The sequence below is a fragment of the Hordeum vulgare genome, chromosome 5H (assembly GCF_904849725.1).
Source record: "Hordeum vulgare subsp. vulgare chromosome 5H, MorexV3_pseudomolecules_assembly, whole genome shotgun sequence".
Taxonomy (NCBI): Eukaryota; Viridiplantae; Streptophyta; class Magnoliopsida; order Poales; family Poaceae; genus Hordeum; species Hordeum vulgare.
The window spans coordinates 29,183,170-29,209,683 of NC_058522.1; the positions used below are offsets into that span (position 1 = coordinate 29,183,170).

The window sequence follows — 26,514 nt, forward strand, 5'->3', positions numbered from 1 at the left end:
ATGCATGATTTCATATCCTTGTAATTCTCTTCGAGTTGTGGGTTTTGTTTGGTCAACTTGATCTATGATTCTTGCAATGGGAGAAGTGCTTGGTTTTGGGTTCATACCGTGCGGTGACCTCACCAAGTGACAGAAGGGGTAGCGAGGCATGCATCGTGTTGTTGCCATCAAGGGTAAAAAGATGGGGTTTTCATCATTGGTTTGAGTTTATCCCTCTACATCATGTCATCTTGCTTAAAGCATTACTTTGTTTGTCATGAACTCAATACACTAGATGCATGCTGGATAGCGGTCGATGTGTGGAGTAATAGTAGTAGATGCAGAAAGTATCGGTCTACTTGTCTCGGACGTGATGCCTATATGTATGATCATTGCCTTAGATATCGTCATGAATTTGCGCGGTTCTATCAATTGCTCGACAGTAATTTGTTCACCCACCGTAATATTTGCTATTTTGAGAGAAGCCTCTAGTGAACACTATGGCCCCCGGGTCTACTTCACACCATATTTTCAGCCTTACTCTTTTACTTCGTTGCACTTTCCGCCTTCAGATCTCACTTTGCAATCAATCTTGAAGGGATTGACAACCCCTTTATAGCGTTGGGTGCAAGCTCTTTTGTGTTTGCGCAGGTACTCTGGACTTGACGCGATTCTCCTACTGGATTGATACCTTGATTCTCAAACTGAGGGAAATACTTACTGCTCCTGTGCTGCATCACCCTTTCCTCTTCAAGGGAAAAACCAACACAAGCTCAAGAGGCAGGAAGCTTCTCTTGAGGCGGCAGTCTGAGAGGTGTGGTGGTGGCTATGGAGTAGGAGGCAAAGGTGGATGATGAGGTAGTGGAGAGCGCGCCCATGGTGCTGGGAGTTGTGGCGACACTCGACATCTTCTCGGGCGCGGAGGGTAGCTAGATGCGATCTCTTTCAATCTATTGACGAAGAGCTCTGATACCATAGGAAATATAATGGAAGCGTTAAACCCTTTGCTCGGGCTGCATTGGTATTTATATAAGGATTGCCTTGGCTTACAAGGTGATGAGAGGATCGTTTAACGATCAGTTTACAGAGATAGAAAGAAAGAAGATAAACACGACAGGGTAGAGAGATAGAAGTTTGAACTACTCTCCTATACAATATATTCTAACACCGTGTTATTACGTGCATCACTAGTCGCCACCGGAGCCTCTTTGTTCAGATGTCTATGCCATATAAGTAAGTTGGTGTGACCATCATTTATGTAAAACTATGCAACAACCTTTGTATCTGCTTACCAATTTTGTGTCTGGTTCTTACGAGGCCTGACTTTCACCACATACATGTAAATATTAGATGGTGCACAATGACACATGATTCAGTTATGCTTCTTTTTTTACCCGGTGCAACGCACGGGCATTTGTGCTAGTCAAACCAAAACAAAGACGTGTCACTAAATCAAAGTCCAAGAAAAAGTGTGCCATTTTATCAAATTGCCCGCAATTAAAAGGGCCATGATGTGCCCGACCTTAAGGCTTGACGTTCAAGGTTAGCCTTTTGCCATGGTGGGTTAAATGCTGACTTAGCCCTTTTATTAATTGTGTGCCATGACGGGCCGAAATCCTGTGCGCGTAGTCGGTCGCGCGACACCACCCATATGATAAGGTTTTGACATCCTTGTACGGTGGTGAATCCTATATGACCCCGTGTGCGTCATAGAGGTGAGGTTTCGCTCAAGGCACCTCTTACCCGACGCCCTTGTTTGGGTCGGCCCACGGTTGGCTTCACTGTTTCTTTCTCTTTTACAGGTTCGTTTTCTTTTCTTTTATCATTTTTACTTTTCCAGTTTCTATTCATTGTCTTTACTTTCCCTTTTTGTTTCCTTTTTCATATATTTTCGTGCATTTTTTATTACCGGTTACAAATGTTTATCGCATATTAAGGAAATATTCACGGTATATTACAAAAAGGTTCACCCTGCATTATGAAATGTCCATCGTATATTAAGAATTTGTTCAACGAATACTAGAAATGTTCAACGTGTATTTAAAATTTATTTAGCGAATATTGCACAATTTTCTAATGTCTATTCAAAAAATTCCAATATACATTACACAAATACGTATTTAAAATTGTTCGACATACATTACAAAATGTTAAATGCATATTTGAGAAATGTTCAACATACATTAAAAAAATTTCAATGTTTTTTCGAATTTGTTTGAGCGTACCTATTCATATGTTCAAAACATTCGGCAATAAAAACCGAGAGAAAAAACGCGGTGCTACAGTGAACTGAATGGTACAGTGCCCTCCCGAAAGCGTCCAGCATTACTTTTTTTTATTAGAACTGCAAATGGGCCGGCCCAGTTACTTGGGCCCTGTGCGAAGCCAGAACTTCTTGACGCACACGGGTGTCCGACAGGGACTCGTGTACCTTCCTCCAGCCGCCGTTCGCCGCCCCGCCATCGCTGCAAGGACATTACGCGCGCCGCCCTCGACCGGAGAGAGGGCCGGGGCATCGGGCTCGAGTTCGTGAGTACCACAACCCTAACGCTACCCCAGCTCGTCTCCTACACTTCCTATCCCCCTTCCCTCCACTCCGAATTCCCGATCCGCTGATCTCATCTCCTGCCTCTTGATTTCTGCCTGCAGGTGAGGGACCTGCTGCAGAGGAGCCGAGGAGGACCAGGGACGAAGTGCCGCGCCCCCGACTCCGCCGTTGAGCTCCAGGAGCCGAGGAGGGAGCTCGCGCGGTGCTGCTGGCTGCTGCTGGATCCTGGATGTCAGCGACGAGAGCACGTAATGGACGAAAATCTCTCCTGCCTTTGCCCCCCACAATTTTCAGTTTGCATTCGGTGGTATGGGATTATAATGGCTTATCTGAAATCAGGTTGCTCTGAAGTCATGCTGCAGAGACCTCATTGAGCAAAGTTCAGAACCCATCCCTGCTTCTGGCAATATGAAGTCAATGCTGTCGGTCCTATTCTAGTCATCAAGGTAGAGACCGCTGCCTTCCTTTCTGCCCCCAATTGTGCCGGGGTGTGCTTACTCCACTGTTTGAATTGATCTTGTATTGTACTCAATTGATATCCTTTTTGTTAGCACATGCATCCATTTCTGAAGATTGGAGCAACCATGGAAACAGGGAAGGGTTGCTTGTTGTTTGCATATACGAGTGCTAGGGTTAGACAATGGTTTGGGAGGCTGGCATTTGTACAGAGCTTCTAAAACTACACTGAAACAATGTAAGTGAACAGTAAGGTGCATGTTCCATCCAGATTTTACCAGTCTGTTGTTCGTACTAATCTTGTTATCATAATAGTTTTCCCTCATCCAATGTTTGGTGTATTCCATCTAAAACAAACTACGCATCACACGATTATGTACCTTTCTTTCTTAGTTTTTTAAAATGCATGGATTGGTCATGTTTTGCAGTGACAAATACTGCATCAGTCGAGTTGGGCAAGAAGGACAATCACCTGCATTTTGCTACATCCAGGAACAGTCAAGTACGGACACTCACGGCCATTCCAAGGAAATGTGGCCAAGCATAAGTTCTTCACGAGGGAGTTCTCTGACAGAAGCTCGTGTCCACCATCGATAATGCCAAGAAGAGTGACACCGGGAAGTTCTTTTCTTGGGATGGTGAAGAAATCCCATGGTGACCAAATGACCACTGTTTTTCGTCAGTGACCATTTCAATCGCCGGCCTCCCCCTGCTACTTTTTTCCTGTTTGTTTTCTTACCATTCTTCTTTTGTCTTTGGAACCGATTGTGTTCTTTTTAGCCTTAAATTCAAAAGCCTTGAATTAACCTCAACTTAGATTTCTGATATGAAAAGCATGGGAAGCAGTTCCCTTTTCCTAGAATGCTATACATATATGAAGGTCACCAATGAGTACAAGTCTGCTAATGTATAGTTTGTTTCCTAGAATTCGTATGAGGACCTGCTAAGCACTGGTGCCTACTGAAGTATTGATACTACAAGCTTGACACCTGAAGACCCTACATAGCAAGAAAAGACAGTTGTGTTATGCTCAGCACATTTCTAAACACCTGCATTTTACAATCCCCAATCTACTGTAAAGAGATAATTGATAATTTACCTTCGTCGACGCATGCCAATGGTCCCCGCCCCGCTGGGCTATATGGGCGCTCCCTAGTCAGCTAGCCCTTACACACTGCACTAATCACAATCTCCCCATTCTCTGTAGCTACCACATTCCTGCGCGCCTGTGCTTCCAGGGCCTTGACTCAGGTGCAGGGGGGCTAGAACCGGCTGCACATCTGAAACCTGAACTACTCCAATACTCTGAATAGGTAAGCTGGGCATGGTAGTTGTACATTGTCTTGTGTGACCTTGTGGTATGAATTTGTGGACTGACAAATGAAAGTTTTATTTGCCATTTCCAATTTGCGTAGTTCTCGTAGGAATAAAAGTAACTGAAACCTGAGCCGACTACTGAATCTGCAATGCACTCGTGATTTATTGAATTCCAAGTACAACTGCACAAGTGTGTTGGTTCTCGGTATTATAGTCAAACAGTGCTGTACTGCTATGGTCACCCCTGGTGAACAATTTCATAGATCACCGCTACTTGCTACTTACAGACAAACAAACTACGATATGTTGTGGAAGTCTTGAAATTTGCAACCAGCTTGCAGTTGTGCAATACTGGAAAACGTGACCAGCATAGAAACAATACCGATGATTATCAACTTAGGAGCACTTGTGGCGTTAGTTTCAGGCCATCTGTCCTACCTTCTAGCAGCTCGATGACTCTAGTCATAATTGGTTGGTTACTAGCACTTAACTGTACACCACAACCCAACAACTGTCATCTTCCATACAATCTCAGTGTTCTTGCCATAAATCTCAGAAGCACTTCAATAATCTAACTTTTCATAAATCCACTCCGGGGAATATTGGCAGCTACATTCACTATTTGCGAGGTGACACTAGCAGATAGATCTAATTATTTATGATTGCGATTAATTTCCGTTTACTGATAGCAATGGTCTATTGTGTGTGACTGGTCTGAACAGGAAGGATATTTTGCCAAATAGAATCCATGAAGTTAACAGGATCCGTGAAGTCAATGGATTCTATTATCTGTCTCCTTCCCTGACAGCTCAAGCAGAAGAATTTTCAGGCGCAGAAACAAATCTATGTTTGTAGTGCATTGGACTACCAGCTATGTCAGAATTCACGACAATGACCACCACCTGCACGTTTACGACGAAATAAGGCAGGGACATGGGCAGTCAGGACGTGCTTCTGGCGTATCTCACACTTCATCCAGGTACGATTTTTTTCCAGCACTAGATTTCTAAATCAGCGTTACATAGACTGAAATGTGCTTGTCCTGTTAACTAGATTCATTCCCTAGATCTGTTAACCAAAATTTTCCGACTTGGATAACGACCAGCTAAGTTGAATTATTCCTACTGCATCACTCTGGTTTATGTCTAGTCGTCTCCACTACCTTTCACTGCAGTGTCCCCAAAATTTGAAATCTCACTAATAACTCGAAGTCGAGTTCCAGGCGGTTCTAGCATGGGTAGTCACAGACTCGCAGCCCTTGTAGTCCAGTTCTGTTTCTTCTTTTAATCATGCTCAAGGCCATTGATAAATGTTAGTACCAGAAAATTCCTGAAACAGTCCTAAAGGCACTGATCAGCGATACAATCTAATCAAGTCTGTGTCGAGCTCGTGACGGCCTCAAACCTAAAATTCAAAAGTTCACTGATAACCCAAATTTGAGTTTCAGGCGATCTTATGGCCTGGGTGGCCACAGTCCTTGTAGTCCAGTTCCGTTTTCTTATTTTAAATAACACTACTAGTACAAAAATAATAATAATCTTGAAACAATTCTAAAGGCCCAGATAAGGGGTGCACCAGTAATCTAATCAGGACTGTGCAGAGCTCATGGCAGCCTCGATGCTGCCAGTGCTGTTGCTGGCATCTGAATTACCAAAAGAATCTTCAGCTGACGGCTCCGGCATGTAGGTTGGGACTGACATCTTCGCCAGGAGGCTTGGCAACGGCATCTCAAACCGCAGCATGCTGACAGCCTGCCTGATGGATGGCCTTAAGCTGCGGTCAGGGTACCCGCACCAGAGCCCAGCCACCATGACGCGCTCCATCTCCTGCCCGTCGAACTCCCCATCCAACCGCTCATCGGCCATCTCAAGGATGGTTCCTTTGGCGTACGACTCCCAGACCCACTGTAGCAAGTGGACAACAGAGCCGTCGTCGTCTTCTTGAACTACTGCCGGCCGTCGGCCACATGCGATCTCGATCAGGACGACGCCGAAGCTGTAGACGTCGGACTCCATGCTGGCAGTGGCAGTGAAGATGCACTTTGGGACCATGACTCCATGTAGCCGAGGGTCCTGGCCGGCGGCCGCTCCTGTCGTGCACGAGCCCCTACCGTTGCCGACGGTCTTGGTAATGCCAAAGTCGCCAAGCTTGGCATTGAAGGACGCATCCAGCATCACTTTGCTCGGCTTGACGTCCCTGTGCAGGATGCGCTGCTCCGTCTCCTCGTGCAGGTACAACATCGCAGAGCCGAGCCCGAGCCCGAGCCCGTACCTGATCGGCCACGTAGTAGGTGGTCTGGCTTGTAGAGGTGAGCGTCGAGGCTGCCTTTGGGCATCAGCTCGTAGACAAGTAGGAGATCATCGTCGTCGCTGCCGTGGAATCATCCGACGAGCTGCATGAGGTTCTGGTGCTGGATCTGGTTGATGATCCTCACCTCGGAGATAAACCCCTTCCGGCCCTGCCGGGAGCTCTTGGACATTTTCTTCACGGCGATGTCGAGGTTCGTGTCATGGAGGAACCCACGGTACGCGGGCTCAAAGCCTCCTTCTCCTAGCTTATTACTGTCGGAGAAACAATCGGTGGTGGCCACGAGCTCACCATATGAGAATCGCACTGGCCCGGTGCCTTGCTCGAGCTCGTCTTGATCTATGCTTCTGCCACAGAGGTGGACCATCTCTTTCGGTGGTTGTTCCAGCTCTGATCTCGCTGCCGCCTCAGACCTCCTTTGCCGTTGGCGCGACAAGAACCAAATCGACAGACTGATCAGGCAGAGCATGAGCGCCACGACACCAGTGACAAGGCCCGCAACGACAACCACTTCTATCCTTTTACGGCGTCCGTTCTTGTTGATCGTGTACGTGTTGTACGCGAGATGGCAGCTGAACCCTGTGACTGATCCTCCGATGCTGTTGTTGGACAACAATTGCGGCAGCTGATCGGTGTAGTAGGAGAGGCAGCGCGTGCACTCACTCGGTGGCAGGTCCCGGGTGCACTGCGCCACCCCAGACGTAGCTACTAGAGGGTCTTTCTCGTTGTACCTCTGGGTGCCTCGGAAGACCCGCATTGCGTCTTTGCCGGCCCTCGCCATGAGCCGAATCATCAGCTTCGACCTCGTCCCGCTGGCACTGCTCATGTTGTAGGTGGTTAGCGGTGCGCTCCATGAGTACACATGTTGTTGCATTGCTTGGGCGAGGGAGAGGTCGGCGACGGAGAAGAAAGATTCGTCGGAGTACCGGATGACGACGCAACTGGCAAAGAGACGAGCCGGCTTCACGGGCATGTCTTCATTATATCCCCAGGTGGGATAAGGCAATTTTGGCACACCTTCACGGAATCGTTGACCTCGGCGTAGCATATGAAGAGGGCTAAGATCTTGTCGGCACCCACGCCGACGGTGCCATCGTAGAAGCCACGTTTTTGGGGGACTGTCATGGTGATGGTATGCAGGAGGCGGTACAAGTTCTTGTGGTACTGGCTTCCATCGGTGTAGTTGTGGGTGAGCAGGAGATAATAACGTCGTCCACGAGTGCGTTGGTGCAGAGTGCGCCGACCACGGATAGGAGTAGGAGAAGGTGGAGGCATGGAGTTTTCTTTTTTTGTTGAAATGTGGAAGCATGGAGTGCGCTGACGCTGGAGTGGAGCCATGGTACGTTGGGAGTGACAAGGACTTTGGCACTAGCTCAACATTTGGTAGATTCTATTACCACGAGACCCAACAAGGACTCGTACCTAACTCCCATCGAGGTCCAACGGTGACCGGGTCTCCGTTGATTTTTCTCTTGATTGCTACTAGTATTACACTTTTGTCACTATCAGAATTCAAAGTTGATTGCCTGTACAGTGGGTTATTCGTAGCATGATCCATGTGAACACACCATGTCACTCAAGGCACGGCCTAATTTCCACAAGTCATGGAAAAATAATAATTACACATCTCTGTTAGAATATATAGTAGCATTTCCCAATATAAGGAAGAAAGGTCAGCATAGATCAGCGGAGATGTCCTTTTCATCAGTATGTAGCAAAAACTGAATCATTTGTTCAAATGCCTCATTGCAGGAAAAAAAAACCCTGCACAGGCGAAGAAACTATTCCGTAAAAAAACCTTGAAAGTCTAAGTGAGTTCAATCGATACCATTTCTTAACAGGCAGGAGTTCTGCTTTTCGGTTGATATGTAGTACTCCATCTGTTCACTTATATAAGACGTTTTGGCAGTTCAAATTAAACTGCCAAGACGTCTTATATAAGTGAACAGAGGTAGTAGGAGAGAACATAGGCCCACGGCCAAACTGAAAAGAAAGAACTATGAGGCATGCCAAACTAAGGTATAAGTTTAAGTGTTTACTCTGCCTTGGAGCTGAGTTAAAAAAAAACATGAATGATTACTAGTACAATGCAAAACTACTTAGGTAATGACATTTTAATATCTGCATGTCACTTTTGATCATTTATTATCTTTTCTCATGATCTGTAGTTACCTGCCCATTGGCTCGTGTGATTCACTTTAGCACTTGAGAGCCAGTCTATCTGAATTCTGGTAGTAGTGACAGTATGTCATGCCAGTCGCTTTTGAGTTCAAGTCATGCCAACATTTTTCTCAGTCAAGTCGCTTGGAAATAAAAAATGTTGCTCACGCTGAATTGACTGAGAAAATTCTGAATGACCAAGTCCAACTTTGTATCGAGTTCCCGAAAATAATGTAGAAAACCAGGAGTTCGTGGAATATTGGTGGAATACTGAAAGCAATGCACAGGGAGTTGGGTTCATTCTCTTGGGTCTATATTAGTACAACTCACCACTCAGCAAAGGGTGTCTCCTGTTAGTGTGTCTCTCACGACTCACCAAAGGCACCACCGCTGCTTGGCCATGGCTTTACCCACATGGGTTCGCCTTGTGCTGCTACTCCTAGCCGCCATCCCCCCATGCCATGGCCGTCCCCTTTTTGATGACGACGTCAACAAAATCATAGCCACCCAGCCCCTGCTGCCATCCGTGATCTCGTGCTCAACCTCCGGCAACTACACCGATGGAAGCCAGTACCACGTGAATCTTGATCGGCTCCTGTCTGCCATCCCCATGGCCGCTGCCGAGGACAGTGGCTTCTTCAGCGGCAAATTTGGCATGGAGGGCGACGAAGTATTCGGCCTCTTCATGTGCTACGCCGGCGACACCGACTCTCAGTGCCAGGACTGCCTCACCAGTGCACCTGCGGCTGTCATGAAGCTGTGCCCGCACAGCCGGGCGGTTCGCGCCGTCTACAAAGCCTGTACCCTTCGGTACTCTGATGAGTCTTTCTTCTCCGTAGCCGACCTCGCAGACATAGCCGATCTGTCCGATGCGCCCAACATGGAAATGGAACGATCCTCTTACTATACTCAGTACGGCGGAGGTGGAGACAGAGGTGGAGACAGTTATGCAGCTTGGTACCAGGGAGTCGTACCACTCATAGGCTACGTTGTGGACACGGCCGGCATGAGCCGCATGAGGTTCGAGCTTATTAGCCGGCTCATGGGGAAGGCAGGCCAAGCGGCCGAGAGGATCGCCTCGGGCACACAACGGTTCACTAACACCACACAATGGGTGTGGGCGGTGGCACAGTGTACGAGGGACCTGCCGGCAAGCGAATGCACACGCTGTCTCTCCTACTACACTGATCAGCTGCCGCGGTTGTTCCCGAACAACAGTGGCGGCGCCATCAAGGGGTACAGCTGCTACTTGGGGTACGCCATCCTTGCCGACAGGCCATCTACTGTGCGGCTTAACAGGATCCGGTACAGCGAGAACTATGAGAAGGACATGGCGGCCCAGAAGTTGGAGCGCGAGACGGCGATGGCGAATGAGGAGTCGAGGCGCAGAAAAAAGCGACGAAGGATAGCTATCATTGTCAGCCTTATTGTCATCGCCGTGGCGCTTGTGGTCTGCCTGATCGGCCTATTGATTCGGTTCATGTGGTACCGGTGGCGAGGCTGGGTGGCAGCAGGCAGGGTTGCCATGAGACCATACATGGAAAAACTGACGAAAGAGGTGGACTACTTCCACGGCAAAAGCATACGCCAAGATGAGCTCGAGCAAGGGACTGGGCCAAGACGATTCAGATACGACGAGCTCGCAGCTGCCACCAGCGGGTTCTCTCACAGGAACAAGCTGGGAGAAGGAGGCTTTGGATCTGTTTACCGGGGGTTCCTCCATGACATGAACCTTCACATCGCCGTGAAGAAAGTGTCCAAGAGCTCTCGTCAGGGCTGGAAGGAGTTTGTCTCCGAGGTGAAGATCATTAGCCGTCTCCGGCACCGGAACCTCGTGCCGCTTGTTGGATGGTTCTATGGCGGCAACGATGATGGTCTTCTGCTCGTCTACGAGCTGATGCCCAATGGCAGCTTGGACGCTCACCTGTACAACCCGGAACAGCTGCTGCCATGGGCAATCAGGTACGAGGTTGCGCTCGGGGTCGGCTCCGCGCTGATGTACCTGCACCAGGATACAGAGCAGCGCGTGGTGCACAGGGACGTCAAGCCGAGCAACATCATGCTGGACGCGTCCTTCAATGCCAAGCTCGGTGACTTTGGGCTTGCGAGGTTCATCTGCCATGGCCGGGGCTCGTTCACGACGGGTGCAGCTGGGACGCTCGGGTACATGGACCCAAAGTGCGTGTTTGCGGGCACAGCCAGTGTGGAATCTGACATCTACAGCTTTGGTGTCGTCCTGCTCGAGATGGCCTGCGGTCGGACACCAGCAGTGGCTCTAGACGATGATGACGGAGCAGTTATCCATCTGTTGCAGTGGGTACGGGAGTCATACGGCAGAGGGGCCATCCTGGAGGCAGCCGACACCCGGCTGGATGGCAAGTTCGACGAGAAAGAGATGGAGCGTGTCATGGTGGTCGGGCTCTGGTGCGGGCATCCCGACCCCAGCCTGAGGCCGTCCATCAGGCAGGCTGTAAGCGTGCTGCGTTTGGAGGTGCCGCTGCCGAGCCTCCCAGCGGAGATGCCGGTAGCAACAAACATGATGCAGCCAGCAGCTGATGTATCTGTTGGTTCTTCGGTGGTCAGTGGCGGGGATGCCAGCACAACTCATTCGGTTCGCGGTAAAGTAGAGTAGATGACTGCTACATCCCTGATCTTGGCCTTTAGGATCGTTTCAGAAATTTCCAAGTATTAATGAATATCACTTTGTATGTACGTATTTTATAGTGTATGCTTGGACCGACTCGAGCTCTAACAAAATTTGAGCTACTTCAAAATAATGCATGCATCTGCATGTAGGATCGATCGTCCCGCCAGTTGACAGTGTTGACACGGTTGCTTTCCATTCCATTTAAATGAAATTCGATCCGTTGGGTGTGCAGGTATGATTTTTTAAGTTTGATTTCCTGCTAGAGTTTTTCTGTATGGCAACTGGCAGTACCTCTGCAGGTACATTATATATTCTATGCGTAGAAAGTTTGTAGAGGTGCAAAATGCAGCGCTGTCGTTGCCAGTTGCCGCCATCGCCTTGCTAGAGTTGTTGCCTTTGTACTGGGAGGGAGCTCTCTTTTCGATTAATCATGAATCTTCTTCATGCTTGATCGAGAATGCAAGACGCAGCTGGGAGTTCATTTCATCTCTGGCATGCCCTGAATTTTAGGATGCAGCAACTTGCATCTTCTCCGACAGTGGTGCCTCAAGTGAGTGCAGCATCGGCTCTTCGGTCTTCCAAATTTCCTGAAGTAGTCCAAGCCACTCCTTCTCCCTGCCTGCCCTGGTCTGAATTTTCTGAAAAGGACACGGGGCGACTATTCATGAAATGAAAGAGTGACTTCTACTTCTAGCTGAGAAAAATCAGCGTAAAATTGTGGCTACAAAGGCCCGCCTACAAGACTGACTTCGTCAATGCCGTGCCCATCTCGTTCTAGATCCGAGACATGGAGTATGCACCATGAGCTGTTGGAATATTGGTGGAATACTGAAATCACCTGACGTGTAAGCAGATAACCCTTGTATCCAGTTCCTGAAAATGTGTGGAATACCACGAGCTGGTGGAATATTTGTGGAATATCGATGCCAGTGGAGAGTGGACCACTCACCAATATATCAAAGGGTGTCTCTTGTGGTTGTGTTGCTCACCACTCACCAAGGTCACCACCACCTGCCCAGCCATGGCTTCACCACCATGGGTTTGCCTTGTGCTGATACTCCTAGGAGTTGCCGCATGCCACGCCCGCCCAATTTTTGACGGCGATGCCGTCATCGATGAGACGCCCCCGCCCTTGCGGCCATCCGCGATCTCATGTTCTACTGCCGGCAACTACACCGATGGAAGCAAGTACCATGTGAACCTCTACCGGCTCCTGTCGGCCATCCCTGTGGCCGCTGACCCCAACGGCTTCTTCAATGGCACATTCGGCGCGGCGGGCGACGAGGTCTTTGGCATGTTCATGTGCTACGCTGACGACACCGACTCTGAGTGCCAGGACTGCCTCACCCGCGCCCCCAAAGGTATCATGAAGGTGTGTCCTCACAGCCGGACAGTTCGTGCTGTCTACAACGCCTGCACCATCCAATACTCCGACGAGTCCTTCTCTGTTGCTGACCTCTCTGTGGTTGACATGGTTAACTTTTCCGTGGTTCCCCGTCTGGAACAAACCCCTTACCGAAATTGGAACAACAGATACCCTGACCAATTTTACAAAGGAGTCGTACTCGCAGGATATATCATGGACAGTGCCGGTATGAGCCAGACAAGGTTTAAGTTGATCCATCGGCTCATGGTGAAGGCTTGCCAAAGGCCTGCACGGATCGCCGAGGGCACAGAGGGGTTCCCTGATGCGGAGTGGGTGCAGGCAGTGGTGCAGTGCACGAGGGATCTGCCGGTGAGCGAGTGCACCCGCTGCCTCTCCTACTACACCGATCAGCTGCCGCGATTGTTCCCGAACAACAGCGGTGGCGCCATCAAAGGGTCGAGTTGCTACCTGCGCTATGTCATCCTCACTGATGCTGTCAAGCCGCGTCCGCGCACGGTGCGGCTGGAGAGGTACCGGTATAGCGAGGGATATGAGGAGGAGGAAAATGAGCATGAGAGGAGGATGGAGACAAAGCGCAGAGAACACCGACGGAAGGTTGTCATCATCACCAGCCTTATTACCATCTCCGTGGCGCTTGTTGTCTGCCTGATCGGCCTGTTGGTTCGGTTCGTGTTGTACCGGTGGCGAACATGGGTGGCAGCGGCCAGGGTTGCCATGAGATCCATGTTGTACCGGTGGCGAACATGGGTGGCAGCGGCCAGGGTTGCCATGAGATCCATGTTGTACCGGTGGCGAACATGGGTGGCAGCGGCCAGGGTTGCAATGCGATCGTACATGGAAAGACCTTCTAAAGTGGCGGCCTACTTCCACGGTAGAAGTGCATGCCAAGACGAACTAGAGCAAGGGACTGGGATGAGACGATTCAGGTATGATGAGCTCGCCGCCGCTACCGACGGCTTCTCTGGCAGGAACAAGCTGGGAGAAGGAGGCTTTGGTTCAGTGTACCGTGGATTCCTCCGCGACATGAACCTTCACATTGCCGTGAAGAAAGTGTCCAAGAGCTCTCGTCAGGGCTGGAAGGAGTTTGTTTCTGAGGTGAAGATCATTAGCCGTCTCCGGCATCGGAACCTCGTGCGGCTTGTTGGATGGTTCTATGGCGGTGACGATGATGGTCTTTTGCTTGTGTATGAATTGATGCCCAATGGTAGCCTGGACGCACACCTTTACAAGCTGGACCAGCTGCTGCCATGGGCAGTCAGGTACCAGGTCGCGCTCGGTGTGGGCTCAGCGCTGATGTACCTGCACCAGGACACGGAGGAGCGTGTTGTGCATCGGGACATCAAGCCGAGCAACATCATGCTCGACGCGTCCTTCAATGCCAAGCTTGGTGACTTCGGGCTTGCGAGGTTTATTTGCGACGGCCGGGGTTCACTGACGACGGGTGCAGCCGGGACGCTGGGTTACATGGATCCGAAGTGTGTGTTTGCGGGCAAAGCCAGTGTGGAATCTGACATCTACAGCTTTGGTGTCGTCCTGCTCGAGATGGCCTGCGGTCGGACGCCAGCGGTGGCTGTAGACGACGATGACGGAGCCGTCATCCACCTGTTGCAGTGGGTATGGGAGTCGCACGGTAGAGGGGCCATCCTCGAGGCAGCTGACGCGCGGCTGGATGGCAAGTTTGATGAGAAAGAGATGGAGTGTGTCATGGTGGTCGGGCTCTGGTGCGGACACCCCGACCCTGGCTTGAGGCCGTCAATCAGGCAGGCCGTCAGCGTGCTGCGGTTGGAGGTGCCGCCGCCGAGCCTCCCAGGAAAGATGCCGGTGACGACCTACCTGATGCAGCCGCCGGCTGATGATTCTTTTGGTTCGTCGGTAACCAGCGGCAGCGGGGATGCCAGCACGACTAATTCTGCTAGAGATAAAGTCGAGTAGATGACTAGTGCATCCCCGATCTGGGCCTTAGGACCATTTCAGAAATTTGCGAGTACTACTAGTCTTTATCTTTACTCTTTATCTTTACCTTTCTCCCTAATAATAAAGCATAATACATATTCAGAAACTACATCCTCACATGAATCTAATGGTATATTATCTATTACATATAATACATATTTAAGTAGTTAAATTAACGATCTAGAATTACGCGCATGCCCTATACACCTAGACGGAGGGAGTACTAATGTGTGATCAGCAAATTGAAAGGGCGCAATGCATGAGTAGTACTAGTACTAATTAATAGGAGTAATTGTTTTCGCGTCTTAAACCTTGTCTATTATGAAAACGCACGCAAGTTTAACTGTGTCTTCTAAACCGTGATGGAGGGAGTAACAAACCAACTTTGGCCGCTGCATCGCATTAAAGCAGGCTGGCCATAACGGATACTTTTACACCGATTGTCTAAGAGCATCTTCAACAGTCGCGTTAAACAAGCGCCGCGTCGTAAATTTATCCATTTTATCGCGCGCGTAATAACCGCTGGCGGCATATAGAGTTGGACGTGCGGTCCGAATCACCATCGCGCGCTGCGTATTTGGGGCGTCCGCTTCTGCGCGTGACACACACGAGCGCTCGCGCCGCACTCTCTCCCATCCCGCCACCTTCGCCACGCACGCGCCGACGCCGACGAATTGACCCGATGGACGCGCGCGCCGGCTCCCCCTCACCCATCCTACAGCCGTGAACCCTCCGCCGCCGCCCCCTCACCCCATCCTACAGCACGAACTTGGTTGAATGATGTTTGTGATTCAAATTATATGTCATGTGTTTTGTATTGAATGAAATGTGTGAAATTTGTGTTCAAAATGAAGAAATGTGAGGCGTCGGCTGCGCGCGCTGTTGAAGCTGCGCGCCCACGCTGCATTTCAACGCGACTGCTGGAGACAGCGCCGCGCGCCGCGCCATACCTGGCAATGAAAGCGCTGTAAATTAGTTTTTTGAACGCCGGACGAAGCACGCCTGTTAAAGATGCTCTAAGAATATATTTGCATTGTTAAAGGATCAAATCCCATTCTTGAACTATATTGTGCCTTGTCACCCTTTTTTTAGACATGTAAGATGTCGTTACGATCACCGTGCTAGAAACAACGTTGGAGCAACCCTCAAGTATATCGTCCGACGTGAAATGACATTACTAAAAAATATTTTATAGATAGATGCTTAGCAGTAGCGTGAGAATATGGGCATCGCTTCTGCTATTTAGTAATCCTAAGTTGATAGTAGTAGCGCGGGGTATAAATCATACTAGTAGGATGGGGTATAAAACCCATGCTACTGCTAAGTTGATAGCAGTAGTGCGGAGTATATATAAACCGGCCCACGCTACTACCAAGAGGCCTTCACTGTGCCCCTGGGACAAGCCATACTAGTAGCATGGGGTATAATACTCGCGCTACTGCTAAGTTGATAGTAGTAGTGCGGAGTATAAACCCACGTTACTATTAAGTGGTCTTCATTGCACGGGGCTCTCTCACGGGGCTCCTACCCATTTGCGCCTCCTCCTCCATGGTGCCGAAAGAGGCAGCCCCCTCGCGTCGCCGGCATCCAGGAGCTCGTCGGTCTTCCCCCGCGTTCCATGCCACCACACTGGAGCACCTCACCACCGGTGACCAGCCCCGATGCTCCCTTCATCTCCTTCCTCTCTACCTTGTTTCTCCTTATCTCTCTCTCTCTCCGGTTTGACTCACCTTTTCATGTCCATGCTCGTGCAGCTCGTCGTCATGGATGACCAGGAGCTCTTTACCTTGGCAGCGAAGAGTAGCCCCACACCGCCGCCTTGCTCTACGCTGGATGCGGGCCCTATCTAGCAACCGCTGTCAGATAGGTCTATTGCTGCTAGTCCACGCCGCCGACGACCCCTGCGTTGCTAGATCGAAGCATTGCAGCCATTGACAGCATGCACGGGATCGAGAATATTTTTATTTTTGAAATTAATAATAATAACGCGGGAATAGAGTATGCGATACAACTATTTAACAGTAATGCGTCTCCAACCCACGCTACTCCTATCACAGCTAGCAGTAGCGCGGGGTAAAACACGCGTTAATGCTAAAAGTTAGCTGTACCATCCTAGCATTAGCGCGGAACCCCACGCTGCTGATAGGCTAAAACCCAACGTTACTAGTACGTAGTGTTTTTTCTAGTAGTGTGACTCGATACTCTCAAGGTCTAAGGAACCGAGCATACTTAACTCTTCATGTTATGGGTTGTAGATATGTGATGATAGCATCTCTAAGTATAACAAACAAGTTGTGTCAATTAATATGATTATTTTTCTAACATCGCACTCCCATTGTTGCCTTGTCTTGTTAAACTAACTAGTAAGGTGGCCCTCCCAAATGCGAGGGCTAGATCTTTCATGCATTAATAGTGTCGACTTCTTATTTTATGCACATATTTTTAACAAACTAAATTTGTCGTCTTTGCATTTGCGAGGGCATCATCTATACATTAAAATAATGCGGTTGTGCGGAAATCATTAATTGATAACCTATTTCCGCACAACCATGTAATCAAGCGGTTGTTGCCCTTTAATTTGCATGCATGTGCGGCTGGATTTTCATTGTCACGCATGAATCGCTCAACTGTTGTCGTTCATATAGTACTTCTACTACATATAATTTTCATCCACGTTGTAGTGCAATATATAAGACATCTAGGTAAAATTTCAGAGAAAAATACACTACACATACCCACTGGTCAACAATGATTAGAAGTTGAGTGTTTTTTCAAGATAAAAAAACAACCATATTCTTATACTCTATCATCATTAAATTAAATAATACAGTATATCATACTTCAAAATTTGTTTTACCCTATAAATGAAAATTTTACCGGGGCTTTCAATTTCAAATTTAATATTGGTTCTAAAATATTCTTATTTGAAATACATGCCCATGTTGATGTAATTCTTTCATTGCAATATGCGAGCCAGTGGTCCGGAACCAAAATCCAATGGTGCAAAAGCAATCCGGCTAGAAGACACCACAATGAACGTGCTCTCTCCAGAATTCGTGTGATCTCATTTTGGACATACCTTTAAATCTTAATCTATTATTTTTTATGTTATTAGTGAATCGAAAAACTACAATATGATTTACGTATTTTTCTCCATCAACAGCTATAAACATACTTGAAATAGAAATAAATATGCCATGCAAAAACGAATACATTACATTATATATGCTTTTTTTGTTACCACTAGTAAGTATGCACGTACAACGCACGTCTCAATCAAAGCAGTGTGTGAAATTCATGTGGTATTGAATTCTGAAATCGGTTTAAGATTAATTAACTTTCATGTAACAAAGCTCTCCTGCTTGAAATGAAGCTTACCGTGTACTACCCCTTCGTTTACAAAAAAGATTGGTACAGAGGGAGTTCTGTTTACAATAACACGTGAAAAATAGTGATAATTTCATGTAATAGCATCTATGAAAACCATAGAGTTTTGAGTAACAAAAAAGAATGATAAAAAGTGCCTGCATAAAGCAATACACTACTATATGATCGTGGAACAAAGTAAACATATTTGCAATCTTTAATCTTGACACATAGCGTTGGCCTTGCTTCACAGGTGTTGTGCGGGTCATCTTCCTGATTACGAACATTTGGCTTCAGGGCTCACGCCTTCAACTCTTCACCCCAAACCTTTTACTTTAGTAAATAATCTGTGAATGAAAGACTAAATTAGATTGACAAAATCAAACTACATAAACAAAACACCGGAACAATCAAATGTGTCATCCAAAGACAAGTGCTTACTTAATAAATCAATTTTGATTTCTGTATCACTAAAATCAGAAATAATCCAGATGGATCTAAGATATAATACAAAAGGGAACTGGTTTACATAGTAGATTGAAGATTTTTAGAAAAAAATCTATTTTTTATAGCAGGTGTGTTTGCAAACCAAATGATTTGTATTGCGATTAAACTTGCCTTGAACATCCTTGGTTCAGTTCATGCAGCGATGGCACATCCACAACCCTTTATGTCGGATGCTCTACTACAGAGATTTGCAGTCCAGTTTTATATCCTTCTTTCTGAGGATAGTCGTGGCGAGGGAGCGAGGTGAGGCGTGGAGGCTGGCTGTGGTGTGGTGTGGTGTTCTGGAGGAGGAAGAGGAGGGGGTTGGGGGAGTTTAATATAGGAGGAGGAGAAAATCTGGTGATTTTCCTGTTTTCTTCCCCCTTTTTCTTCAAGTTTTTTTTTTGGAAAGGGTCTTCTGGCTTTATATTATAAAATACTCCACTGCAGTAAAAAAACATTTACGTGCAACGCACGTCTAGATTAACATAAAATTGGTCAAACATGATGGTCATCCAAATTGTTGCATGTCATGAAATAATATAAATAATTGTTCATTCAAATTGTTAGTCGTGCACACGACATGTACATATGAACCAATACAAGCACAAAGATCGAATTGTGGCATGTCACGGAGCGTCAACGTTTTCAATTGAAATAACACAAACAAATAGTAGCACTAAGTTCTTTGTGCATAGAGAGTGTGTCTTCCTTGGTTCATAAAGAGGTTCAGTGGCCATCCTAAATGAGCAATGAAACATACCTTGAATTACTTGAGCAAAGAAGATTGTACCATTAATGCTCAGTCATATATTGCAAAAAATGGTCATGGTTCCATATTAAGAATCTTAACGTGGATGGTAAAAAAACTTTACTTTGCATTCAATGTGTGCATGATCAGAAAACAAGAGTTTCTGGTTGTAAGATGAAGGCATCCAAGCTCATTTCTGAGTTGTAATCCTGAAACGTAATCTAGTCATTTACCCTGGATAACCTGCACATTCACTTATTAAGTTGTTATTGTTGGAAATATGCCCTAGAGGCAATAATAAAATGGTTATTATCATATTTCCTTGTTCATGATAATCGTCTATCGTTCATGCTATAATTGTATTAACAGGAAACAGTAATACATGTGTAAATGAATAGATCACAATGTGTCCCTAGCAAGCCTCTAGTTGGCTAGCTCGTTAGTCAATGGATGATCATGGTTTCCTGGTCATGGGCATTAGATGTCATTGATAACGGGATCACATCATTGGGAGAATGATGTGATGGACAAGACCCAATTCTAAGCCTAGCACTAGATCGTATTGTTCGTATGCTAATGCTTTTCTAATGTCAAGTATCTTTTCCTTCGACCGTGAGATTGTGCAACTCCCGGATACCGTAGGAGTGCTTTGGGTGTATCAAACGTCACAACGTAACTGGGTGACTATAAAGGTGCACTACGGAAACCTTCGAAAGTGTCTGTTGGGTTGGTACGAATCGAGATCGGGATTTGTCACTCCGTGTGACGGAGAGGTATCTCTGGGCCCACTCGGTAGAACATCATCATGAGCTCAATGTGACTAAGGAGTTAGTCACACGACGACGTGCTACGGAACGAGTAAAGAGACTTACCGGTAACGAGATTGAACAAGGTATAGGTATACCGACGATCGAATCTCGGGCAAGTTCTATACCGACAGACAAAGGGAATCGTATACGGGATTGATTGAATCCTTGACATCGTGGTTCATCCGATGAGATCATCGTGGAGCTAGTGGGAGCCAATATGGGTATCCAGACCCCGCTGATGGTTATTGGCCAGAGAGGTGTCTCGGTCATGTCTGCCTGTCTCCCGAACCCGTAGGGTCTACACACTTAAGGTTCGATGATGCTAGGGTTATAGGGAATTATTGTACGAGGTTACCGAAAGTTGTTCGGAGTCCCGAATGAGATCTCGGACGTCACGAGGAGCTCCGGAATGGTCCGGAGGTAAAGATTGATATATAGGACGGATGGTTTTGGACACCGGAAGTGTTTCGGGCGTCACCGGTAACGTACCGGGACCACCGGGACCACCGGAGGTGGTCCCGGGGGACCACCGAAGGGGGGCAACGACCCCGGGAGGCTAGATGGGCTAAGTGGGGAAGGGAACCAGCCCCTAAGTGGGCTGGTGCGCCCCCCACCCAGCCCATGCGCACCTGAGAAAGGGGGGAAGGGGGGAACCCTAGCTTAGGTGGGCCTAAGGCCCACCAGAGGGGTGCGCCACCCCTCCTCCTTGCCCTGGCCGCCACCCCCTCTCCCATCTAGGGCTGCCACACCCCTTGGGGGTGGGAACCCTAAGGGCTGCGCCCCCTCCCTCTCCTCCTATATATAGTTGAGGGTTCGGGGCTGTTTGACACACGGTTTCATCTCTCTCTCGGCGCAGCCCTGCTCCTCTCCCTCCTCCTCTCTGCCGGCGCTTGGCGAAGCCTTGCCGGGAGACCTCGTCTCTCCACCGACACCACGCCGTCGTGTTGCTGGACTTCTTCCCCAACCTCTCCCTCCTCCTTGCTGGATCAAGGTGCGGGAGACGTCACCGGGCTGCACGTGTGTTGAACGCGGAGGTGCTGTTGTTCGGCACTAGATCGGAATCGCTGCGAGTACGACTCCATCAACCGCGTTCTAGCAACGCTTCCGCTTAGCGATCTTCAAAGGTACGAAGATGCTCTTACCCCTCTCTAGTTGCTGGTCTCTCCATAGAAAGATCTGAACATGCGTAGGAATTTTTTTGAATTTATGCTACGTTACCCAACAGTTATAAGCACTAAAGATGACATGAACCATAACATATATGAATTACTAAAAGACGAACGTAATGCAGTATACATGACATATGTATCAGGGTATCACTACTGAAATTCAGAAATTTGCCGTCTGCCAAGGCGGACGGCAAAGGGGGCTACCACGGACGGCAAAGGATTTGCCGTCGGTCAGCAGACGGCAAAGTAGACGGTAAAAAAAAATCCGGTGAAGAGGCTCTTTGCCGTCTGCTTTCACAAAGCGGACGGCAAAGAATCTTTGCCATGAGGGGGCGGACGACAAAATAAGTGGGACGGCATATATTGCAACGTCCCCGTTAAGTGTTAACGGAGGCCTCCCCCCTTTGCCGTCTGCCTTCCCCCCTTTGCCATGTGGTGGCAGACGGCAAAGAGGGGAGAGAGGGGGGGCAGATTCCCCCCTTTGCCGTCTGCCTCCCCCCCCTTTGCCATGTGGTGGCAGACGGCAAAGAGGGGAGAGAGGGGGGGGGCAGATTCCCCCCTTTGCCGTCTGCCTCCCCCCCTTTGCCATGTGGTGGCAGACGGCAAAGAGGGGAGAGAGGGGGGCAGATTCCCCCCTTTGCCGTCTGCCTCCCCCCCTTTGCCATGTGGTGGCAGACGGCAAAGAGGGGAGAGAGGGGGGGCAGATTCCCCCCTTTGCCGTCTGCCTCCCGCCCTTTGCCATGCGGGGGCAGACGGCAAAGAGGGGAACCAACCCCTTTTTTATTTGTTTTTTGTTATATCCAGCATTTTTAACAATAATCAGGATATATATATATTTGACATAAATAAATATCTTTCCGTACTCATAACCATATTAAAATAACTCTCATCCATAGTGCATACATATTATGGAAGTTACATCCGTACCAAACCATATATTACACTAGTTTCATCCACGTGCATACAAAGTTTCATATATTCATATACTACAATAGTTTCAATACAACACATGGTACAAGAAATCATCTTCAAGCATTCCATCAACCAAGCTTCCCGTGAAGTGAAGGTAATCTGCAAAATGACAAATAAGAAAGTTAGAAAAATAATACTAGATGAAGTAGTGTATATATAGGTTATTTCGGAGAGAAATTAGCTAAGTATAGACCATTTAGGAGCTAACTAAGCTAATTATGTCATTTAGGTGGAACCCTAGCTAACTATAGGAGAAGAGAAAGAGAAGAAGAAGTAAAAGAAGGAGGAGGAGGAGGAAGAGGAGAAGAAGAAGAAAAAGGAGGAGGAGGAGGAGGAGGAGGATGAGGAGGAGAAGGAGAAGGAAGAGGAGAAGGAGAAGAAGGAGAAGAAGGAGAAGAAGAAGGAGAAGGAGAAGGAGAAGGAGCGGGAGCTCCTTCTCCTTCTCCTTCTCCTTCTTCTCCTTCTTCTTCTTATCCTTTTGTCCCCTTCTTCTTCTCCTCCTCCCTCTCCTCCTTCTTCTTTTCCTTTTTCCTCTTCCTTGCTTTCATTTTCCTCTTTTTCTATTCTTGTCCCCTTCTTCGGGCTAAATTGGCTAAGAATGCCTTTTTGGAGCTAATTATGTCATTTCGAGGATAATTAGCTAAGTATAGGTCATTTTTTATTAAATAGGCCATTTTGGAGCTAACTAAGCTAATTATGTCATTTAGGTGGAACCCTAGCTAACTATAGGAGAAGAGAAAGAGAAGAAGAAGTAAAAGAAGGAGGAGGAGGAGGAAGAGGAGAAGAAGAAGAAAAAGGAGGAGAAGGAGGAGGAGGAGAAGGAGAAGGAAGAGGAGAAGGAGAAGAAGGAGAAGAAGGAGAAGAAGAAGGAGAAGAAGAAGGAGAAGGAGCTAAGGAGAAGAAGTCCCGCTCCTTCTCCTTCTTCTTCTCCTTCTTCTTCTCCTTCTTCTCCTTCTTCTTATCCTTTTGTCCCCTTCTTCTTCTCCTCCTCCCTCTCCTCCTCCTTCTTCTCCTTTTTCCTCTTCCTTGCTTTCATTTTCCTCTTTTTCTATTCTTGTCCCCTTCTTCGGGCTAAATTGGCTAAGAATGCCTTTTTGGAGCTAATTATGTCATTTCGAGGATAATTAGCTAAGTATAGGTCATTTTTTATTAAATAGGCCATTTAGGAGCTAACTAAGCTAATTATGTCATTTAGGTGGAACCCTAGCTAACTATAGGAGAAGAGAAAGAGAAGAAGAAGTAAAAGAAGGAGGAGGAGGAGGAAGAGGAGAAGAAGAAGAAAAAGGAGGAGGAGGAGGAGGAGGAGAAGGAGAAGGAAGAGGAGAAGGAGAAGAAGGAGAAGAAGGAGAAGAAGAAGGAGAAGAAGAAGGAGAAGGAGCGGGAGCGGGAGCTCCTTCTCCTTCTCCTTCTCCTTCTTCTCCTTCTTCTTCTTATCCTTTTGTCCCCTTCTTCTTCTCCTCCTCCCTCTCCTCCTTCTTCTTCTCCTTTTTCCTCTTCCTTGCTTTCATTTTCCTCTTTTTCTATTCTTGTCCCCTTCTTCGGGCTAAATTGGCTAAGAATGCCTTTTTGGAGCTAATTATGTCATTTCGAGGATAATTAGCTAAGTATAGGTCATTTTTTATTAAATAGGCCATTTTGGAGCTAACTAAGCTAATTATGTCATTTAGGTGGAACCCTAGCTAACTATAGGAGAAGAGAAAGAGAAGAAGAAGTAAAAGAAGGAGGAGGAGGAGGAAGAGGAGAAGAAGAAGAAAAAGGAGGAGAAGGAGGAGGAGGAGAAGGAGAAGGAAGAGGAGAAGGAGAAGAAGGAGAAGAAGAAGGAGAAGGAGCGGGACCCGCTCCTTCTCCTTCTTCTTCTCCTTCTTCTTCTCCTTCTTCTCCTTCTTCTTATCCTTTTGTCCCCTTCTTCTTCTCCTCCTCCCTCTCCTCCTTCTTCTTCTCCTTTTTCCTCTTCCTTGCTTTCATTTTCCTCTTTTTCTATTCTTGTCCCCTTCTTCGGGCTAAATTGGCTAAGAATGCCTTTTTGGAGCTAATTATGTCATTTCGAGGATAATTAGCTAAGTATAGGTCATTTTTTATTAAATAGGCCATTTTGAAGCTAACTAAGCTAATTATGTCATTTAGGTGGAACCCTAGCTAACTATAGGAGAAGAGAAAGAGAAGAAGAAGTAAAAGAAGGAGGAGGAGAAGGAAGAGGAGAAGAAGAAGAAAAAGGAGGAGGAGGAGGAGGAGGAGGAGAAGGAGAAGGAAGAGGAGAAAAAGAGGAAGTCCCCTTCTTCTCCTTCTTCTTCTTATCCTTTTGTCCCCTTCTTCTTCTCCTCCTCCCTCTCCTCCTTCTTCTTGGAGCTAACTAAGCTAATTATGTCATTAGATGGAAGTCTAGCTATTTTGCAGCTAACTAAGCTAATTATGTCATTAGATGGAAGTCTAGCTATTTTTTATTAAAACACTAGAAATAACATACCTAAGTTAGGGTGAAGCACGGTGGCTCTGGCTTGTTTCACCTGGAGAAGGCCGCCCTGGAGAAGGCTCGACTGTAGAAGGGTCGTGCGATGCGTTTCGGGACATATTCTGCACCAAACATCGTTTGCAATGTGTAGTTAGCATGAGGACACTCTTAAGATCACTCCACTGAAATGAAACTCACCGTCCCCGCCACGTTAATGACTGGCATCGGCGGAGGGACTTGGCCGTTCTTCTCGCACATAGACTGTACATTTGGTTTCGACAAGTCAAACTTTTTATTTATTAATGAAACGGACATTCAAATGCAAGATTTGAAATAACATGAAGAAGAAACTTACCACGAAGAGCTCGTATATGGCCCTGGTAGACGCTTCATTCCGTGCCCTCTCCGCCTCCACCAATGCAGTCGTCCTCTCCTCCAGCTCCCTAATTTCCTTATCCTTCTCCGCCATAGCCGCCTGCATTGCCGCTCTCTCTTTCTGAATAGCAGCCTGCAACACAACTCATTGTTAGCAATGTAATCATATTGGTTCCAACGCACAACATAATGCGGAAAGATAGTTGAGTCCATTAAACTAACCTCGATGGCGAGCTCGACTGGCCGTGGACGACGTGTTATCTCCGGACAAGAGCTCGTTTGGCGTGCCTTTATCTGCCGGAGAGTGCTAGGACAACGTATAAGGCCGTCTCCAATGGCGAGCGAGCCATGGGGCCTCCCGTTGCCAGCTATCATCACCAGCTCTGGATCAATAGGCCCCTCGCTCGGGTTAAAGTCCTCCCCTTTCCTCGCCTTCCCGTGATCTCTGTACTTCACGAGCTTGTCGTGGGAGGAGATGTTGGTGAAGTTTTCTGGATGCTCGAGGTCAGACTGAGAGAATGCCTTGACCTTCTTGTACGAGGCAGTATGGGCCATCGCATACAGGTCGTACATCTGTGGCGCCTCCGTCTTATTGTGACGCGCCTAAAAGAGAGAGAGCAGAAAATTGTATTGGTAAAGGGCTCAAGATAGCATTAAGAATGAATTGCATGAGGCATGAAGCAAACCACATACCCAGTTCTCGCCAAATTGGATTAAGTTGACGCTCCCTTGATGGTGTGGCACGCCAACCATTTTGCCACGCCTCTCCTTGGCGTTGTTGTGGCTGGTCTCCCACGTTTCGGAGCACCACTGGTCCACCAAGGCCTCCCAACAATCCATCTTATCCACACACCATCTCGGGGGCACCTAAGTTAATAAAGAGAAAATTGAGTGCGTAAGAACCAAATCAAGGAAACTAACTACAAAGCCTTAATAATATGTAATTACCTTCATGTAATGCTCCTTCTCCATCTTAGCATCACGGCACTTCGCCTTATCAATCCTAATACGCCGCGTGGCATAGTAGTCTCGAACAGCCTGCACCCGAGCCTCGTGCCGAAAGTTTTGAAGTAGGCGGCGACATTCGGTTTCGATAACCTTTGCCGCGTCGTCCTCGTATCCCTCCTCACACCTGTAGAAGGTCTGCAAACAAGACAACACCGATTAGTACAATAAATAGCTATGGTTAATTTATAATTGTGTGAAAGAGAAATTACCCAAAACTTTCGGATCACCATGTCCGCCCTCGTGTCACACAAAACACCGTCGATCTCCACCTCCGGCGGGGCCGGGGCACCCAAGTAGTGCTCCCAGGTCATCCCTACCTCTCGCTCCCGACCGGGCAACGTAACAAACCCTGGGAAGTTTTGACGGCAAAGAACA

General features: G+C 47.6%; 2 protein-coding genes, 1 long non-coding RNA gene and 2 pseudogenes across 7 annotated transcripts; 4 read left to right on the forward strand and 1 right to left on the reverse strand.

Moving 5' to 3' along the window:
* The first annotated feature begins 855 nt into the window (after positions 1 to 855).
* LOC123396249 lies at positions 856 to 3,037 on the forward strand (annotated as a pseudogene).
* Positions 3,038 to 3,082: 45 nt separating this feature from the next.
* On the forward strand, positions 3,083 to 17,976 carry LOC123398255. Of its 4 annotated transcripts, none has more exons than XR_006610115.1 (4): positions 3,083 to 3,221; positions 3,412 to 4,296; positions 5,023 to 5,279; positions 17,732 to 17,976. It is a non-coding gene; the product is annotated as an uncharacterized LOC123398255 (long non-coding RNA). The 4 variants fall into 4 exon arrangements; XR_006610116.1 differs by lacking the exon at positions 17,732 to 17,976 and adding an exon at positions 16,509 to 17,072; XR_006610117.1 differs by lacking the exon at positions 17,732 to 17,976 and adding an exon at positions 15,609 to 15,703.
* On the reverse strand, positions 5,864 to 8,350 carry LOC123398254 (annotated as a pseudogene).
* LOC123398253 (L-type lectin-domain containing receptor kinase IX.1-like) lies at positions 8,778 to 11,541 on the forward strand. 2 transcript variants are annotated; one of them, XM_045092746.1, is made up of 2 exons: positions 9,296 to 10,097; positions 10,131 to 11,541. In XM_045092746.1, exons 1-2 carry the CDS (start codon positions 9,378 to 9,380, stop codon positions 11,397 to 11,399), a joined length of 1,989 nt encoding a protein of 662 aa, XP_044948681.1. In that variant the 5' UTR covers positions 9,296 to 9,377; the 3' UTR covers positions 11,400 to 11,541. The 2 variants fall into 2 exon arrangements, with proteins under 2 accessions (XP_044948680.1, XP_044948681.1); XM_045092745.1 differs by having other exon boundaries at positions 8,778 to 11,541.
* LOC123398252 (cysteine-rich receptor-like protein kinase 11) lies at positions 12,383 to 15,048 on the forward strand. The gene has a single exon (XM_045092744.1). The coding sequence runs from the start codon at positions 12,436 to 12,438 to the stop codon at positions 14,731 to 14,733; it is 2,298 nt and encodes a 765-aa protein (XP_044948679.1). The 5' UTR covers positions 12,383 to 12,435; the 3' UTR covers positions 14,734 to 15,048.
* Positions 17,977 to 26,514: the final 8,538 nt, after the last annotated feature.

Coding starts and splice junctions, on each gene's coding strand:
- LOC123398253 (XM_045092745.1), top strand. CDS start 9,168: ATGGCTTTACCCACATGGGTTCGCCTTGTGCTGCTACTCCTAGCCGCC.
- LOC123398252 (XM_045092744.1), top strand. CDS start 12,436: ATGGCTTCACCACCATGGGTTTGCCTTGTGCTGATACTCCTAGGAGTT.